At 49.8% G+C, this 15328-nt stretch overlaps 1 protein-coding gene across 7 annotated transcripts in view; it reads right to left on the minus strand.

The window, feature by feature from the left end:
• The window catches only part of ANKDD1A (ankyrin repeat and death domain containing 1A), a 64830-nt gene that overhangs the window by 18232 nt on the left and 31270 nt on the right, over positions 1-15328 (minus strand). For all 7 annotated transcript variants that reach the window (XM_031668556.1, XM_031668555.1, XM_021940654.2 and 4 more), the window contains 6 exons: positions 15143-15241; positions 10696-10800; positions 9869-9967; positions 5961-6059; positions 5312-5410; positions 2340-2438 (listed from right to left, as the gene is read on the minus strand). In XM_031668556.1, coding sequence (XP_031524416.1) covers positions 2340-2438; positions 5312-5410; positions 5961-6059; positions 9869-9967; positions 10696-10800; positions 15143-15241 — 600 coding nt within the window. The remainder of the gene's footprint in view (positions 1-2339; positions 2439-5311; positions 5411-5960; positions 6060-9868; positions 9968-10695; positions 10801-15142; positions 15242-15328) is intronic.

Raw genomic sequence — 15328 nt, forward strand, 5'->3', positions numbered from 1 at the left:
TACTCTTTACACAGGGAAAACTGGGAGGGCATTAAAAAAAAGTCCTTGCTTTACTAGGGCTTTGGAATCAAGGATGCCTTTCTTCTCTATATTCCAATGAATTGTGTAATACTGTTTCTATAATAAGTTTAAATATAGTACTTGTTTTAGTTATAAGAAATGATCCCTTTCTGATATAAACCATAGATGTTTCCTTGTTTATATAATAGGAATAATAATGGTACTTATAGGTAAGGAAACGGGCCCAAAAAGGTCAAAGTAGCTTGTGCAAGATTATTCAGTTTGTAGTGCCAGCATACAAAGCCAGGCCTAACACCAAAGCCTGTCGTTTTTAAATTTTAATTATTTAATTCAGGTATCCACCTGTTTTAATTATTGTCAACTTGCCTTCTAGAAAGGTAGTTACCATTTGAAACTCCCACTACTTTTTTTTTTTTTTTTTTTGAGACAGTCTCACTCTGTTGCCCAGGCTGGAGTACAGTGGAGCGATCTCAGCTCACTGCAACTTCTGCCTCCCAGGTTCAAGTGATTCTCGCGCCTCAGCCTCCCAAGTAGCTGGGATTACAGGGATACACCACTATGCCTGACTAATTTTCTTTCTTTCTTTCTTTCTTTTTTTGAGGCAGAGTCGTGCTCTGTCGCCCAGGCTGGAGTGCAGCAGCACAATCTCGGCTCACTGCAAGCTCCACTTCCTGGGTTCACACCATTCTCCTGCCTCAGCCTCCCGAGTAGCTGGGACTACTGGCGCCCACCACCACGCCCGGCTAATTTTTTTGTATTTTTAGTAAAGACGGGGTTTCACCATGTTAGCCAGGATGGTCTTGATCTCCTGACTTCGTGACCACCCACCTTGGCCTCCCAAGATGCTGGGATTACAGGCATAAGCCATCACGCCCGGCCTTTTTTTTGTTTGTTTTTGTTTTTTTAAGATGGAGTCTCACTCTGTTGCCCAGGCTGGAGTGCAGTGGTGTGATCTCGGCTCACTGCAAGCTCTGCCTCCTGGGTTCAAGTGATTCTCCTGCCTCAGCCTCCCAAGTAGCTGGGATTACAGGCGTGAGCCGCCGCGCCTGGCAATTTTTTGTATTTTTAGTAGAGACAGGGTTTCACCGTGTTAGCCAGGATGATCTTGATCTACTGACCTCATGATCTGCCAGCCTTGGCCTCCAAAAGTGCTGGGATTACAGATGTGAGCCACCGCACCCAGCCACGCCTGGCTAATTTTCTATATTTTTTGTAGAGATGGGGTTTCGCCATGTTGCCCAGGCTGGTCTCGAACTCCCAGCCTCAAGCAATCTGCTCACCTTGGCCTCCCAAAGTGCTGGGATTACAGGCTCATGCCACCATGCCCAGCCAATTTTTTTTTTTTTTTTTTTTCTCACTCTGTTGCCCAAGCTGGAGTGCAGTGGTGTGATCATGGCCCACTGTGGCCTCAACCTCCTGGGCTCAAGCAGTCCTCTTGCCTCAGCCTCCCGAATAGCTAGGACTACATGTGTATACCACCACGACCAGCCAGTTTTTCAAAAAAAAATTTGTAGAGATGGGATCTCCCTAGATTACCCAGGCTGGTCTTGAAGTCCTGGGCTCAAGCAATACTCTAGCCTCAGCCTCCCATAGTGCTGGGATTACAGGTGTGAAGCACTGCACTCCCAAAGTCTGTGTTTTAACCAAAAGATTATATGGTTCCTGTGTGTGGACCAAATGTGTAACAGGAAAAAGATTAACAATTAAGTAGACAGATAGGCAACATAAAAGATTAATAGTAAAACCCAATGCCTAGGTTTGGCACAGTGACTCATGCCTGTAATCCCAGCACTTTGGGAGGCTGAGGCAGGCGAATCACTTGAGTCAGGAGTTCATGACCAGCCTGGCCAATGTGGTGAAACCCCATGTATTTTTCTACCAAAAATACAAAAAAAATTAGCCAGGCATGGTGGTGTGTGCCTCTAGTTCCAGCTGCTATTCAGGAGGCTAAGGCAGGAGAATTGCTTGAACCTGGGAGGCAGAGGCTGCAGTGAGCCGAGATTGCACCACTGCACTCCAGCCAGGGCAACAGAGCAAGACTCCGTCAAAAAAAAAAAAAAAAAAAAAAAACGCCCCAATGCATAAATGAGCAGAGAACAGGAGCTGATAATTCAGTTCAGAGGAATTGCAAGCTTGGTTTCTAATCCTATTACAGCCACAACAGTATTTCACTCTCCTAAGTGCTGCCGGCTCCCCTACTCCTGGTCCGCACCCCAACCCCAAGGGTCTGATGTTCCCGTTTCTCCTTGTGCTTCATTAGTATGCTCATGGAAGGCTTTGCAATGGAGACCCCCTTCAACCCTCGCACCCACGCTTACATGATCAGCCACGTTGGTGCAGCCTCCTGCATGGATGAGGACCCGAGACACATCCTCCGAGCCACTGAGGGCTGCATAGTGAAGGCAGCTTAGGTTTTTCTAGAAGGAAACAGGCATCAATGCAATATCACAAGGACCACTCCTACTGAGGTTTGCAAAGCTCTTTGAGATTCATTTTTCCATCTGAGTGTCACAACACCGCTGGGAGTATTATCCCCATTAAACTGAGGCTGGAGAAATCAATGACTTTCCCAGGCCTGGTGACCAGTAAAAGGAACTCACTATGGTCTCAGTCTTTTCCTCACCTCCTATCACAAATGCAAGAATGTAGACCAAAGCCTGCCCAAGTCTATGACTGGTAAAGACATGCAGTCGATTGACTCTAAGGAGGTGGTTTTCTTTTTTTTCCCCAAGACAGAGTCTCACTCTGTCACCCAGGCTGGAGTACAGTGGCACAATCTCGGCTCACTGCAACCTCCACCTCCCAGGTTGAAGCAATTCTCCTACCTCAGCCTCCCGAGTAGCTGGGATTATAGGCACCCGCCACCATGCCCAGCTAATTTTTGTATTTTTAGTGGAGACGGGGTTTCACGGTGTTAGCCAGGCTGGTCTTGAACTCCTGATCTTGTGATTCACTGGTCTCGGCCTCCCAAAGTGCTGGGATTACAGGCGTGAGCCACCACGCCTGGCCAGGAGGTGGTTTTTAAAGAGGAAGACAAATAAGATTTGCCAATACAGAGCAAACTCCACCCAGCATGCACTGCCCAACACAAGCTGGTCTTGGTGCATCCAAACAGGATCCTGGCAGGGCCAGAATGGAGGCTTGGTCTCAGTGGGCCTCAAAGTGCTCTCTTTCAGTCAGAGCCCAGCCCAGCCCAATGATCACCTTGCACAAGGCACACACCAGACAGGCCCCACTAGGGTGACCCACTGTCTCAGTTTGCCCAGGATTGAGGAGTTCTTGAGATGTGGGACTTTCCATTTTAAAATCAGGACAGTATGGGGCAAACCAGGACTAGCTAGCCACTCTGCTAAAGTCCCAACTGAGTGAGTACCTGTGGTGTGTGGGACTCAGTCCATCTCCCAATGGGAAATGCAGTCACCGTGGGCTTGGTACCTCTTCCGAGACCCTGCACCATGACATTCTGGGAGGGGTGGGAGTGTTGAAATGGAATGTGGCCTCTACCTGAAACCGCAAGCTGAGGCTGAAGCCCAAGTCCTGGCATGATGAGCAGCTCCAGCCCACCACCCAGTGGCCACCCAGCTGGGTGCAACCTTCTCAGTCTCTCTTTTTTTTTTTTCTTGAGACAGGGTCTCACTCTGTCGCCCAGGTTGGAGTACAGTGGTGCAATCATAGCTCACTGCAGCCTCAAACTCCCGGACTCAAGCAATCTTCCAGCTTTGGCCTCCCAGAGGGCTGCGTTACAAGCATGAGCCACCTTGCTCAGCCTTTTTTTTTCAAAGCCAGTCAAATTAAGCAGTGGGGAAATAAATATTTTTTAGCATAACATTTTAATTATCTGTTTTTGAACTGCCTGTGTATTTTTGCTATTATTTATATTGTATTATTTATTATTAATATTTTTGCTATACTATTGACATTTAGAACAAAGCAAGAATTCCAGAACCTGAAGCCATTCAACCAGCCAAAAAGGTTATTTGTCACTGATACAAAAATAAAAAGCAGGCTGGGCGCGGTGGCTCACGCCTGTAATCCCTGCACTTTGGGAGGCCGAGGCGGGCGGATCACGAGGTCAGGAGATCGAGACTATCCTGGCTAACACGGTGTAACCCCGTCTCTACTAAAATACAAAAAATTAGCCGGGCGAGGTGGCGGGCGCCTGTAGTCCCAGCTACTCGGGAGGCTGAGGCAGGAGAATGGCGCGAACCTGGGAGGCCGAGCTTGCAGTGAGCCGAGATCGCGCCACTGCACTCCAGCCTGGGCGACAGAGTGAAGACTCCGCCTCAAAAAAAAATAAAAATAAAAATAAAAATAAAAAGTAAAGCAAAAACACCAACTCACTACCTAAAGAAAGGCCACAACCCCGCTTTCCAGGTCATAGAGGAGAATTTCTACTGGCAGAATTGATGAGTACAATGGGGAGAAAGAGAAGAGGTTCATCCAGGGCCACATCCCAAGCCCCAGCTCTGTCAGGGGAAAGCTTCGTCAGTGGGTGGGAGCTCTGGAGTCAGGGGAACAGGCTTTTGAGACTCAACTTTGCCTCGTACTAGCTTGTGACCCTGCGAAAGTGCCCTCAAAGCTCCAGTTTTCTCATCTGCAAAATGGGTGGAATTTTTCTGAGGTAACAGTTAGGAAGGGGCTTTGTGAACTATCAAGAGCTCAACAAATGGAAGACACTAACAGGGCCAGGTGCAATGGCTCCCACCTATAATCCCAGCACTTTGGAAGGCTGAGGCGGGCGGATCACTTGAGGTCAGGGGTTCAAGACCAGCCTGGCCAACATGGTGAAACCCTGTTTCTACCAAAAAAATAAAAAACTAGCCAGGCGTGGTGGTACACACCTATAGTCCCAGCTACTTGGGAGGCTGAGGCAGGAAAACTGCTTGAACCTAGGAGGCGGAGGTTGCAGTGAGCCAAGATCACACCATTGCACTCCAGCCTCGGTGACAGAGTAAGACCCATCTCAAAAGAAAAACCAAAAAAATACTAACAGGTGTTGAGGTGTTGGGCCCTATTATGTCCTGGGCACTATGTTAGATATTTAATACTCACAATAATGTAAAAAAGTAAATGTCATCCCACTTTATAATTGGGAAACAAGGCTCAGAGAGGTTAAGTAACCTGCTCCGGGTCACAAGGCTCAGCAATGGAGAAGCCAAGATCAGAACCTGGCCTGCTGCCTCGAAGCCTCTATTCACTCAGGGTTCAGGAATCACTGTGGCCATTACTGCCGACACGGCTATGGCTCAGCAGACAAGAGCAGACCGCAGTCTTGGGAGGGCCTGGCTACCTGGGTGAGCGCATTCACGGTGCTCCCAGCCCTGAGGAGGAGCCGCACACAGTCAGGGTGGGTCCCTCCAGCAGCCGCATGCAGGGCAGTCAGACCTTCCTGCAACACATAAGGAGAGCAATTAGGATGGTGGGGAGGCCCACCCAAGTGACCCCCAATCCCACCGTGAGAGGACGCCCCTTGTGCCTTGGCCCCAGGGCCCCTTGAGCTCTCCACTGCCCTGCCCCTGGGAAAAATGAGCTTTCTTGTTTGTGATCCCATGAGCCCCACCCCTGAAGTCCTCACTTTGTGGAGCACACACATGGCATAGTCACTCCTGGCTCCACATCTCTGCTCACATTCTGCCCCTCCCGCTCTGTCTGTTTCCTCCTACTCCAGCAAGCCCTCCCTCTCCATCCTGTCCATGGCGACGTCTCCCTTCTTTGAACACACACTCTCTGTCTCACTTATTTGGTGATCCGTCCTGCCAAGTGCCACCATTAAGCCTGGAGTTCAGTGTTGCTGCTTGTCTTTCCCTGGTGGGCTCTCAGTTTGAGATCATGCCCTCAGCCTCCTGGCTTTAGACTGCACCATGGATTGGTGGGGATTCCTCGAAGGCAGACAGCAAGCAAGGGTCATGCATCTCGCCATCCCCCAGGTGGTGACTCACTGCATTCTGCTCCTCCAGGTCCAGCCCGATGTCCACAAGTCGCTGCAGCACAGCCACATGGCCCCGACCAGCAGCCAGATGAAGGGCTGTGTTCCCCTCCTGCAGGAAAAAGGGCTCCTGAGAGGCCAGCAGACCAGAGAGCCCCAGAATCACAGACCTGTGATGAGCTGCAGCCATGCACACTGGGTCAGTGCCACCCTGCTCCTGACAACTGTGCCAAAAACTACAACCAGGGGCATTGCAGGGCCAAGCCCTGGTCTTTCTTTCCTTATACTTCAAGGCAGGCACATTGCTTAAAAATTAAACAAAACCAATTCTACTTTCCACGTGCCCATCTGAAGCCAGTCCCTCCTCGGGTCCCCCAAATCCATCTCCTCTCACTGCTCAAGGTCCCAGCAACTCTCCCCTGAGCTCAGGCTGTTCCAGGCAGCTGCTTGGTTCAGTCACCTGCCTCCCTCAAGTCTCTGTGTGAGACGTTAGTTTCTTATTGAGTAGCGTGGCCAACCCGGGCCACACTCTGAAACTGCAAACCCCACCTCTGTCCTCCTGAGCCTATTTTCCTGCCCTGCTTTTCCTCTCCCCACTGCACGGATCACCTTGCCAACACACTCTGTCAGTGGCTGTGTGCTTAGTGTTTATCGTCTCTTTTTTCTTTATTATTTTACTTTAAGTTCTGGGATACATGTGCAGAATGTGCAGATTTGTTACATAGGTAAATGTGTGCCATGGTGGTTTGCTGCACCTATCAACCCGTCACCTGGGTATTAAGCCCCGCATGCATTAGCTATGTATCCTGATGCTCTTCCTCCCCTCGCCCCCTGAAACCAGGCCCCAGTGTGCGTTGTCCCCCTCCCTGTGTCCATGTGGTTCTCATTGTTCAGCCCCCACTTATGAGTGAGAACATACAGTGTTTGGTTTTCTGTTCCTGTGATAGTTTGCTGAGAATGATGGTTTCCAGCTTCATCCACGTCCCTGCAAAGGACATGATCTCATTCCTTTTTATGGCTGCATAGTATTCCGTGGTGTATATGTGCCACATTTTCTTTATCCAGTCTATCACTGATGGGCATTTGGATTCGTTCCACGTGTCTGACCCTTGTTGCTGGAACATAAGCACCACAGAGGCATCTATTTTGTTTTCTGAAGTTTCCTTAAGTGCCTAGAATAGGGCCTGGGGCACATGGCCAACACTCAGTAGATGTTTGTTCAATGAGTCAAAAATGTAGGAGGGTCTTCAGGGGATCATGTGGAGAACCTGACATGTGTCCCTGGAACTTGAAGGCCAGAGGACTGGTAGTTGCTTTGCACTTGGAAAGTCTAAAGGTGACAGCGACATAGCCAAGAGAAGCAGCTGCATTGGGCAGGGCAGAGGGTGCAACGTACTCTGTATTTGAAGTGAACCCTGCTGAGGTCAGCCTGCTTGGGGTTGTCCTTTAAAGGGATCTCCCTGCCGGGCATGGTGCCTCACACCTATAGTCCCAGCACTTTAGGAGGCTGAGGTGGGCAGATAGCTTGAGCCCAGGAATTCCAGTCTGGGCAATATAGTGAGACTCCATCTCTACAAAAAATAAAAAAATTAGCCAGATGTGGTGGTGCGTGCCTGTAGTCCCAGATACTGGAGAGACTGAGGCAGGAGGATTGCTTGAGCATGGGAAGTTGAGGCTGCAATGAGCTGTGATTGCACCACTACACTCCAGCCTGGGCAACAGAGTAAGATATTGTCTCAAAAAAAAAAAAAAAAAAATGAATTCAGCTAAAAATAATACAATTGTAAAGTAATTTTAAAAAGCCCTCAACAGCTTTGTTTTTCTCTCCTTGCCAACTTCTCTGCAGCCTGTAGCCTGTCGGCTGGCTGCTGCAAGCCAGGACAAGCAGTGGGAAATGCAGTCACAGTGTGAAATCTCTGTGTTCAGAGACACGCAGGAAGCAGGTGAACCGTGAAAGGCCAACACATGCCCCCAGTTAACAGGGTGTAGAGGCAATGGTGGGGCTTTCTTCTTCCTTCTGGGTTATAAATATCCATGTTCTGGCATTTGAAGCTGCAGGTGGCACACATGGATGCCTGACAGGCGCTCACACTTTCCTGGGCAGGGCAGGGGGCTCAGAGGCAGGAGAGCTGGGCAGAAGGCAGCCTTGGCGTGGGCCCAGGGTCCTCTCCCCTCCACCTTGGGGACGTCCAGCATCTCCGCCTCTGTGAGGCCTTGACAGCAACACTTCACCCTTCCAAGTGGAGTTAGTCGCTCTCTCTGGGCTCTCAAAGCCTCCCTAGCATTCTAGAGCACACGTGGAGTGACCTGTGTTGTCATTGACTCTAAGAGGTCTGTCCCCTTAGCAGGCATTGAAAAACTTACCATGCCCCCTCCCCAGATGAAACTGAAAATGAAAACACTCCTATTCTGAAAACACAAAACTTAACAGGGGTATGCAATTTTAAAAGCTTCTTTGCAGAATTTCTGATTGCAAGATTCTGGAGAAGTTCATCAAAGCTGTATGTTCTCTTTCTCTGTTCTTGATGCTTATGCTCTCCTGGGGCCCTGAGGTGTGATCATTTTGCCTCTTGGGTTAGCCAGTCCTGGCAGGTGCTGCCCTCCCCATTCTCTGTATGCCCAGTTCCTGGCCCAGTGCCTTGCTCAACCACCTGCTCAACCCAAAAGGATGAGTGTGGATGGACTCAGTGCAGAACCCAAGGGGGTCCAACCCAGGAGGCAGCCTGGTAAGGGGAGGAGCACAGCTTTATGCATTAGGATGCTGCTCCCAAATCCAGCTCTACCTGTGTCTCGCTGTGTGACCTTGGCTAAGGCATCTCCCTCTGTGGGCGTCAGTTTCCACAGCTGTAAAACGAGAAGGCTGAATTCAGATGCCTTCCAGTTCCAAGACCCGGCAGTGGATTTGTGTGTGAGCTCTCTATCACTTCGGTATACACAGAACTCCCTCTATCCTGGCCAAGCACATTAACCAGAAGATTAATAATGGAGTTAATCTCTTTGTTGGAGGCATCATTTAGAATTTGCTGCAACAGGCCGGGCGTGGTGGCTCACACCTGTAATCCCAGCACTTTGGGAGGCCAAGGTGGGCGGGTCACGAGGTCAGGAGATCAAGACCATCCTGGCCAACACGGTGAAACCCCATCTCTACTGAAAATACAAAAAAATTAGCCAGACATGGTGGCAGACACCTATAGTCCCAGCTACTAGGGAGGTTGAGGTAGGAGAATGGCGTGAACCTGGGAGGCGGAAGTTGCAGTGAGCCAAGATGGTACCACTGCACTCCAGACTGGGCAACAGAGTGAGACTCCGCCTCAAAAAAAAAGAATTTGCTGTAATATATTTTCCCTAATGATTCACAAGGGTCCAATGGTAAGAGTCATTTACAGGGTAGACCCTCCGGTCCCCATCACTTACCCCTTCTCAGATTAGTGAAATTCTGCTTATAAGCCCTGAATGATACGCTCCCTCCTCCATGCTCCCATCCTATTCCTGCCATAACCATAGCAGAGCAGTTGTGTGGCTACCACCCCCTAACACTTCCCCACGTCTGCCAACAACAGACAACCCCAGTAGATTACAGCCCTGCTCAACGCACTCCAGGCAGCACTACCAACCACCCAGATCTGCCACCCTGGCCAGCCACGTCAGATCAGAAATCCTTACTATGACTGTGGCACTGAGTTCCTCGAGTAAGAAACGGTGTCTTGGGCATCTTTTTGCCACCAACCTGTAGCATAGGGTGGGCCCATAACGCATGCTAGTGAAGGGCCTGCTGGATGAACACTAAATACGCTCTTGTCTTTGGGGCACATGGCCCTCCAGCACAATGGGAGTCAGACGTGGACACGTGAGGAGCCAGAGCCTGGAAGCTGGCAAGTTTTGCACCCTGGTCAGGATCCCAGAGCCTCACGGACACAGTACCTTGTCTTTGACACTGTGGTCACAGCCAGAGCCCACGAGGAAATCCAGAGCATCCAGCTGCCCGTGCTCAGCTGCCCGGTGAAACGCCGTCCTCCCCAGCTGGCCAGGAGGAGAAGTGATGTGAGCCTTCCTCACTCTGTCAGTGGGCATACCTGCCTCTGCCCACCTGGCCTCTGTTTCCCAACCACTCTGGCTTTGCAGTGGCCTCTCCTGCCCCAGACACTGTCCTCTCCACTTGCTTTCCCACACTCTGCCTGGAAAGCCCAGACCCAACTTCCCAACGAGAGCCACTTGCTGGGGTCCCTCCCTGGCCAGTCCTTAGGTGGCTCCTTGCTGCCTAATGAATAAACAGATTCTTGAGGATGGGGGTTGAGATCTCCAGAGGGACCTCCAACCACCCATCAGACCTTCCCTCCTAAGATTCCAGCCCCTCAGAACTCACACTAGAGCCCTTTCCTGTCCCTAAAGCTTCCACAAGCCTCGCTCTTCCATTTGGTGCCCCTTCCAACCCCTGATTTCCAATCTTACCCACACATCCAGTTTATTTACCAAATGCCACCTCCTCCAGGAAGCAGAAGCAATGGCTTGCTCTTCTAACCCACCTAGTCCTTGATCAGGGCCTCTCTGCGGCAACTGACTGTGTTCTGCTTGTATTCTGCTCGTTTGTGCCCCAACACCTCTTCCCAACCAGCGGCTCCCCAGGCCAGGTGCAATATGCCCACAGATCAAAGGATGCACCCAAGGAATGTGGTAAGCTCAGTGGGCAAGAGTGGCCCCAGGAGCCCCCCGCCCAGTGGGAATGATGAGTAGCCCTGAGGCACTCTCACCTTGTCTACGTGGTCCAGGGCCACATCCTCCAGGTCCTCCATTATGAACGCCAGCACAGGCACGTGGCCTTTTTGGGCTGCGCAGTGCAGTAAGGTCAGGCCATCCTGGAAACAAGTGCAGGAAGGTCCCTGCAGTCTGCGAAGGGAGGCCCTTTTCACATGCTGCCAGTCTCCCAGACAGCGAGTGTTTGGGACCCAGAACGCAGCCTCCCCGTGGACACAACACTATAAATGATGAACGGACCCCAGGAATAACCCACTCTGCTGCCCACTCAGCCTCAGAGGGGCCGGCAGGAGTCAGGATGCCAAAGTTCAAATCCCAGCTCCAGCACCCCTCAGCTCCAGAGTCTTGGGCCAGTTACCTCCACCTCTCTGAGCCTCCATTTTCACATAGGACAAACTAGCATCATAATCCCTGACCACCTCAGTGGGTGGTTGAGAGGACTGGACCTACCGGAAAAGTATTTTATCAACTAAAAATTAATTCAAACATGTATGATGAGGTCATATAGCACTAGTAGCCTCCAGAATAATTAAGAAGGTTCTAGGCATCTGCCTCCCTTGATACAGCTGCTAAAGAAGAAGCAGGTGACTAAGTGACCAGTGTATGTCACTAGGAAGTGACCTCCTCACCTTCTAGGGCAGATTAAGAGCAGATGTGGTCTGCAGGGAGTAGAGGGAAGTGGCCTGGGTTGAGGGTGGACAGGAAGAAGGTCTCTGGGGCCTAGAAGCAAAAGGAGGGAGGCTTGAAAATACTATATTTATGCCCCAGGGCTTCTACTTCTGCCTTGCATTAAGGTCAGATTATTTGAAGTCCTGTTTGCAACCCAACAGTGAGTCATAAAAATCAGTAGAACAGTGTTTTACATCTTGACAGTGGTCAAATCTCAGTGAGTATAAACTTTCAATGTGTGTATTTCTTTTTTTTTTTTTTTTTTTTTTTGAGTCAGAGTCTCGCCCTGTCTCCCAGGCTAGAGTGCAGTGGCACAATCTCGGCTCACTGCCTCCTGGGTTCAAGCAATTCTCCTGCCTCAGCTCCCGAGGAGCTGGGATTACAGGCACCCTCCAGCATGCCCGGTTAATTTTTTGTATTTTTAGTAGATATGGGGTTTCGCCATGTTGCCTAGGCTGGTTTTGAACTCCTGAACTCAGGCAATCCGCCCACCTCGGCCTCCCAAAGTCCTGGGATTTCAGGCGTGAGCCACCATGCCCAGCCCGATGTGTGTATTTCATGTTGGTATCATGGACCCCTTGATATGAAGGGATGAGAAGGGCACTTCCCTCTTGTGTTCTTCCCAAATTCCATAGCCCTGGACTGATGATTTTCATGAGAAAAACATAAGACAAACCCAAATTGAAGGGCATTCCACAAAATACTTGACTACTACTCTCCAAAAGGGTTAAGGTCACGGAAAACAAGGAAAAACTAAGAAATCATCACAAGATTCGAAGAGACTAAGAAGACAAAATGACTAAAGCATTGTAGAATATTAATGGAAAAACTGCTGAAATCTTATTATAGTCTGTAGTTTAGTAAAACTGTAACTATCACCAGTAGAGCTACGTAAACAGCAGGGAAAGGAGAAAGCTTCAGGGCAGAAGCAGGACTGGGCCTATGGCATCTACAGGTGGGATGAATCCCTTTGGGGAAGACCTTGAACAAGAGATTGAAAGAAATAGTGGGGTCTATCATTTGCAAAGCTGGCTGCATCTATTCCTCCTGCCCTTGGAGGCACACCCCAGGATCGTGCCACTCTTCTCACCGAGAATCTACACTGGTCCCGTGATGGGCTTTTGAATGCAATGGAGGTGATACCACGTGGCTTTCCAGCCTTGGCCTCTAGAGCCCTTGCCAGTTCTGCTCTGGATCTTTTGCTGCCCTGAGGCAGACAGGTAAGGAAGTCTATGCTGGACTCCCTAAGGATCAGTGGCCACCTGGAGAAACTAGCCGCACCATCCCAGACGTTCCAACCCTTCCTGCAGAGGCTCCAGACATGTGAGTGAGACCCTCCAGGGCCAGCAGCCCCCAGCCCACTCACCTGCTGACTGCAGCCTTGCAGGTGAGCCCAGGCAAAGCCACAGGAACTGCCCGCCAACCACAGAATTGTGGAAAATAATATATCATTACTTTCAGATTCATTACTTTTAAATTTTAGAGTGATTTGTTGCCAAAACCAGAAAATGAATATAGAGGGGATCTGCTTAACTAGAAGAGTCCATGACTCAGAACCTCACCCTCCACATACACCCAAGACCCTGCCTTCCTCATTCTAGAACATGGAGGCTCATTCACAACTCTGTTTATAGTATACTACATCAAGACAACACTGGATTCCCCAGGGCCACTGAGCCCTTCCAAGGCCAAGCCAGGCCAGGCCAGCAGGACCAGACAGCAGAACCCTGAGCTTGAACCTGGGTGTATTCACAGGGTACCCTCCTGCTGGCCCCTCCCTCCCACACTCCGGCTCAGATCTTGTGACCCACCACATAGGGGCATGGTTCTCTGGGATGGATTTTCCAACCCAAATGCTTTCAGGCACTCCCACCACTGCCAACAGGATCCTAACAATGGCATGAGACAGACCTCTTACGTGCCACGACCCTTTTACATCTGGTGAAGCCTATAGGCCCCTTCTCAGAATAACATTTACTTAAATGCAAAAAAATAAATTATACAGGAAAAAAAGTTAACCAATTAAACAGGCTTACAATGGCGTATTCGTTTTCTATTGCTGCTATAACAAATTACCATAGCTTCATGGCGTAAAACAGCACAAATTTATTATTTTACAATACTGAAGGTCAGAAGTCTAAATTGGGTTGGCAATGCTGTGTTTCTTCTGGAAGCTCTTGGGGAAAACCCATTTCCTGTCCTTTTCCAGCTTCTAGAAGCTAACCAAATTCCTTGGCTAGTGGCTCGCATCGCTCCACCCCTGCCTCCTTCATCACACCTCACACACATCGCATCACACCCAACAAATTCCTATTGGCGTGTTAGGTTCTGGGGGTTCAGACGTTCTAGGAATTAGGATATGGACATCTTTGAAGTGACATTATTCTGCCTACCATAAAAGGAAACCAATTATATTGAAATTAAGTTATCAAAATATTACAAACCAAGTTTTCAATCTAGTAACACATGTGCTTCCTTACTGACCTGTTAAACAACAAGATCTACTGAAGGGTCTAATCACTGCCGTAATTTCAATGTAATGATAAATGTAAGGAGTATTTTTTTTTTGAGACGGAGTCTGGCTCTGTTGCCCAGGCTGGAGTGCAGTGGCCGGATCTCAGCTCACTGCAAGCTCCGCCTCCCGGGTTTAAGCCATTCTCCTGCCTCAGCCTCTGGAGTAGCTGGGACTACAGGCGCCCGCCACCTCGCCCGGCTAGTTTTTTGTACTTTTTAGTAGAGAAGGGGTTTCACCGTGTTAGCCAGGATGGTCTCGATCTCCTGACCTCGTGATCCGCCCGTCTCGGCCTCCCAAAGTGCTGGGATTACAGGCTTGAGCCACCGCGCCCGGCCGTAAGGAGTATTTTAAGATAACTGCAAAAAACTTTCATGTGATATGAAAATAGCTACATTTTCTATTAGTGACAAAGTCACAAGTACTAATTTTACCTACATTCAACGTTGAAAAAAATGCTAATTAGTTGGGCGTGGTGGCACGTGCCTATAGTCCCAGCTACTCGGGAGGCTGAGGCAGGAGAATGGCGTAAACCCGGGAGGCGGAGGTTGCAATGAGCTGAGATCGCGCCACTACACTCCAGCTTGGGTGACCGAGCAAGACTCCATCTCAAAAAAAAAAAAAAAAGAAAGGAAGAAAAAAATGCTAAATTTTCAAGAAGTTAGCCAAAATAAATATGCACTTTTTTCCAATCCAAGTTCATAGGTCCTCTGAATTTTCTCTAAGAACCCATGTGAGAACTCCTGGCTGAGGGATTTGGCCCAGAAATGTTTGCATTTTCCTAAGGGCAACTGACACCCTAAAAGGTGAGACACCGGCGGAGGGATTCCGGGCACTCTCACTTGCTGAGGCCCTGCTCCCTCAAACCACAGTGCAGGCTGATAGAGTAACTCGCCCACCATACCACACTTGGTAAATGATGCTTTGCTCCTTTCACCCCACCACACTGAGCACAATGGGTACGGGGCCTGGCAGGAGGGTGGAGGAGACCTCACCTCCTTCTCATTTAATTTTCCTAACTACCCTCTGAGGGAGTTACTTTGATTTCTCTCCTACAAACAAGGAGGCCAGTCAGAGGGCTGGGGACTGTCCCAACTCACTGAATAGAAGAGAGGTGGGGGAGATCAGAAGAAAGAGGGACAGGCAAAGGCAGGTGGGGGACTGGAGGGGCAAGTGGGGGTGGGGGGCAGAGGTGGGGGGAGACCTGTGCATCCAGGGCCAGGGGAGCCGAGGGGACAGAGGGTTACCAGCTGAAGCCTTACCTTGCTCTTACAGTGGATCTTGGCCCCCGAGTTTACCAGGATCTGGAGGATTCGTAAGTGGCCGAACCAGGCAGACAAGAGAAGCGCGTTCATCCCAAACTGGGGGAGAGGACATACAGGAGGTGAGAAGAATGTGGGAAGGCGTGGCCGTGCCAGCCAGGCCCTGTGCCTTATGATTAAACCATA

Source organism: Papio anubis, chromosome 7 (assembly GCF_008728515.1).
Source record: "Papio anubis isolate 15944 chromosome 7, Panubis1.0, whole genome shotgun sequence".
Classification (NCBI taxonomy): Eukaryota; Metazoa; Chordata; class Mammalia; order Primates; family Cercopithecidae; genus Papio; species Papio anubis.